A 3,712-nucleotide genomic window follows, 5' to 3' on the forward strand; every position below is an offset into this window, starting at 1 on the left:
GGCTTGGGTCAAGCACACCTTAGTCCTTAAAGTGACATCCTTGCTTTTCAATGCTCTAAAGACGGCTTGTGCCGCAGGACTGTCTGGTGCAACACGTCGCCTGCAGAGCACAGGTGGCTAACAGCATTTCATAACTAAAGCAATGGCAAAAACTCACTGTCCTCAAGCGAGTCTGACTCAGTGTCCCTCATGGGCAGCGTAGAACCACCCTGGGGGATTCTAAGACACTAAATTTTACAGGAGCCAAACCTCATCTTGTCCCAGGCAGCAGCTGATGGTTTCGAACGGTTGACCTTGCCATGAACAAGCCAATGTGTGACCCACTAGGCCACCAGGGCTCCTGATCCATCCTAGAAAACCTTGTTCCCAAACGGGATGGCTGGCACAGGGACACGGCTGCTCTTGTGCTCATGGGAGGTGATTGGAATCCCGGTGGCCCAGTCAGACGGGGTGGAAGTGCCACAGACTGTCGTGGTCTGGCCGCCTGACAGCAGCAGGCTGCCTCGTCCACTCCCTCACAGCGGCTGGTGGGTTTGAACCAATGGCCGCCTCTGCCATTAAGAGGCTTTATCTTGACACTGCCGGGGCTTCTTGAGTCATAGCAAGCCCCTGCCCCAGTCCAGTCCAGCCCATTAGGACCCGATGCAGGGTTTCCGGGCTGTAAAACTCCCCAGGGGCACAGGGCCCATCTTTCTCCCCCAGAGCAGCTGGTGGGCTTGAACCACCCGCCGGTGGTCAGTAGCCCGGCGCTTCAACACAGCCCCACCCAGGTTCCAGGTGTCTGCCTTTGGGATCTACCACCATCTCCCAAACACCCTGTGGCTTCTGCCAGGTGAGCTCTGTTGCCGATCAAGTGAGAAACGTTAGACCTGCCGACACCACCAGAGGAACCCGCTGAGGTCTCCTGAGTACAAGGAGCTTGGTGGGCAACCCTCCTTGGTCCTGGGAAGGCATGCCCCCCCTCCCCCAGGAGACAGGGATCGTAACGAAGTCCAAGGTCTTGTCGGCAGCTTTGATGCCCCCCCCCCCAACCACGTGCTGTCCTTCTCTGCGAGCTCAGAGGACATGGAATCCTATCTCCCACCTTGCTCGCTCCTCTGACGAGGCCCAACCTTCACGGCACCGATTTCACCAAATGAATTTTTAGAAACCAAAATACCGGGTCTCAGTGATTTTTCTCACAAGCCGCCCATCATCAGAGCCTGGTCCCTGTCCGCCAGCTCTCTTCCAGGGAGTCCGGTGTGGCCTGTGGGCACATGGAGGACCTCTCTGGGGGCCAAAAACCTTCCAGGAACTATGAGGGGCGTCCAGCACTTGCCCGCCAGTTGACATCACTTAAGCCATCAGTGAGCGGGCATTTGGATCTTGGTCTAAAGAGCGGTCACCTTCTGCCCCAGCAGGGTCCTTGCCCGCTGATGTAGACCCGGCCGTTAGCCTCGGCATGCAGGGGTGCCACCATGAGAATGTCATGGGTCCCTGGCAGATGCAGAGGAGAACCGCAGGTTGGCACTTCAAACCCCCCAGCGGTGTTCAGTTCAAAAGGCCTGACAGTCTGCATCAGTCGAGATGGGAACCGTGGGTTGGTGAAGGTCGCAAGGGGTGGTGCAGACAAGACAGATGGCTGGACAGCACCATGCCACCTGGAGGGAGTGGGTGTGTGTCCCGGCTAACCCTCCTCTGCTGTCTCTTCCCAGAAAAGGAAGCCTGCTGGTTTGAGGGAGGACGATGAGACCCCGAAAGCCCCCCCGAAGCCGGTGTTCCGTGTGGATGACACCACGCCTGAGGTGGTGCAGAGCGTCCTGCTGGAGCGGGGCTGGAGCCGCTTCGACGGCCGCTCGCAGGACGGGGATGACTGGGACCTCTACTGGAGGACGCCGCCCTTCCCGGTCACCAAGCACGTCAGCCTGCAGCCCTGGCAGCAGCTGAACCACCACCCAGGCACCAGCCGGCTCACGCGCAAGGACGACCTGGCCAAGCTCCTGCGGCACATGCAGGGGGCCCACGGCGCCGGCCTGTACGCCTTCATCCCGCTGACCTTCATCCTGCCCAGCGAGTACCACAAGTTTGTGGCGGAGTACTCCCGGGAGATGCTGCGCACAAAACCGGGCTACTGGATTTGCAAGCCCGCTGAGCTGTCGCGGGGCCGCGGCATCAGCATCTTCAGGGACATCCGGGACCTGGCCTTTGACGACACGTGTGTGGTGCAGAAGTACATCTGCAACCCGCTGCTGGTCGGCCACTACAAGTGCGACCTCCGCATCTACGTCTGCGTCACGGCCTTCCAGCCGCTGACCGCCTACATCTACCAGGAGGGCCTGGTGCGCTTTGCCACGGAGAAGTTCGACCTGCGGAACCTGCAGAGCGACTACGCGCACCTGACCAACAGCAGCATCAACAGGTCTGGGCCCTCCTACGGGGCCTGCAAAGATGTCATCGGCCGCGGGTGCAAGTGGCTGCTGAGCAGGCTCTTCTCCTACCTGCGCCTCCGCGGCGTCGACGACGGGCTGCTCTGGCGACAGATCTGCCGCCTGGCCATCCTCACCCTGCTGGCCGCCGCCCCGGGCATCCCCACCGCTGCCAACTGCTTCGAGCTCCTGGGCTTCGACGTGCTGGTGGACGACAGCTTCAAGCCGTGGCTCCTGGAGGTGAACTACAGCCCGGCCCTGACCCTGCACTGCTCCACCGATGTCTCCTTGAAGAGGGCACTCATCCACGACGTCATCGAGCTGGTCCACGGAGCCGGAGCCCACGTCTGGGGCTGGGCCGACGACCGTGCCTCCAGCGCGAGTGACCAGGGCCATAGGGACAGGCCCAGCAAGGGAAGCAGTCCCCTGCCCTGCTGGCCACACCTCCAGGTCGTGGGCAGAGCCTTGTCCCAGGGGGAGCCCTTTGCCATCAGGGGCAAAACCGGGGACACTGGTCCCCAAACCACACAGGACTGCGTGCCACGGGAAAGCATGCCTGAGCAGGACAAGCTCCCCACCTGGAGAGAGGTGCCCAGAGCCAAGGCCAGGGTCCGGAGCAGGCTCACCCAGCGCAAGTCCTCTACCCTGCAGTCGCACTCCTGCCGGCCGGCCAGCAGCCCAGTGTCCCCGTCCAACACCGGCAGTGAGTGCCCCAAGCCCCAAGTCGGCAATTTCATCCTCATCTTCCCCTTCAACGAGGCTACCCTCCAAGCCTCCAGGAAAAGACTCAATGTCAAGGGCATCGTGCATGAACTCCAGAAGTTTATGGCCAAGCAGGAGTGTCTGATGGCCGAGAGCGGGACGGACACAAAGTGACATGGTCCTGGAGAGGACAGAGAGAGCCAGAAACCATCTCAACAGCCTCGCTGGGAGATCGTGTGCGCAGTTTTATAGAAATACAATAATTCCGACAAAGGGTCACGGGTTCAAGTGGTGATTAGCTCCCTCCAAAACCCCAACCCATCGAGTTATTTCCAACTCGTGGAGACCCTCTAGGGCAGGGGCAGAACCGCCCTCTAGGGCAAGGGCAGAACTGCCCCTGCGGGTTTCTGAGGCTGTAACTCTATACGGGAGGAGAAAGCCTGAGCTCTCTCCTGCAGAGCAGCTGGTGGTATCAAACCGCCGACCTGGTAGTTGGCAGCAACATGTCTAACCACTACGCCCCAAAGGCTCCTGGTGAACTCCTGGCACTTCCTTATTTGCTCAGAGACCTGCGGGCACTGAGTCTGGGAGCTGGGATGGAGGAA

At 60.4% G+C, this 3,712-nt stretch overlaps 1 protein-coding gene across 1 annotated transcript; it reads left to right on the forward strand.

The window, feature by feature from the left end:
* The first annotated feature begins 1,566 nt into the window (after positions 1-1,566).
* TTLL2 (tubulin tyrosine ligase like 2) lies at positions 1,567-3,281 on the forward strand. The gene is made up of 2 exons (XM_075554208.1): positions 1,567-1,575; positions 1,695-3,281. The coding sequence occupies exons 1-2, from the start codon at positions 1,567-1,569 to the stop codon at positions 3,279-3,281; spliced, it is 1,596 nt and encodes a 531-aa protein (XP_075410323.1).
* Positions 3,282-3,712: the final 431 nt, after the last annotated feature.

Source organism: Tenrec ecaudatus, chromosome 7 (genome assembly GCF_050624435.1).
Source record: "Tenrec ecaudatus isolate mTenEca1 chromosome 7, mTenEca1.hap1, whole genome shotgun sequence".
Classification (NCBI taxonomy): Eukaryota; Metazoa; Chordata; class Mammalia; order Afrosoricida; family Tenrecidae; genus Tenrec; species Tenrec ecaudatus.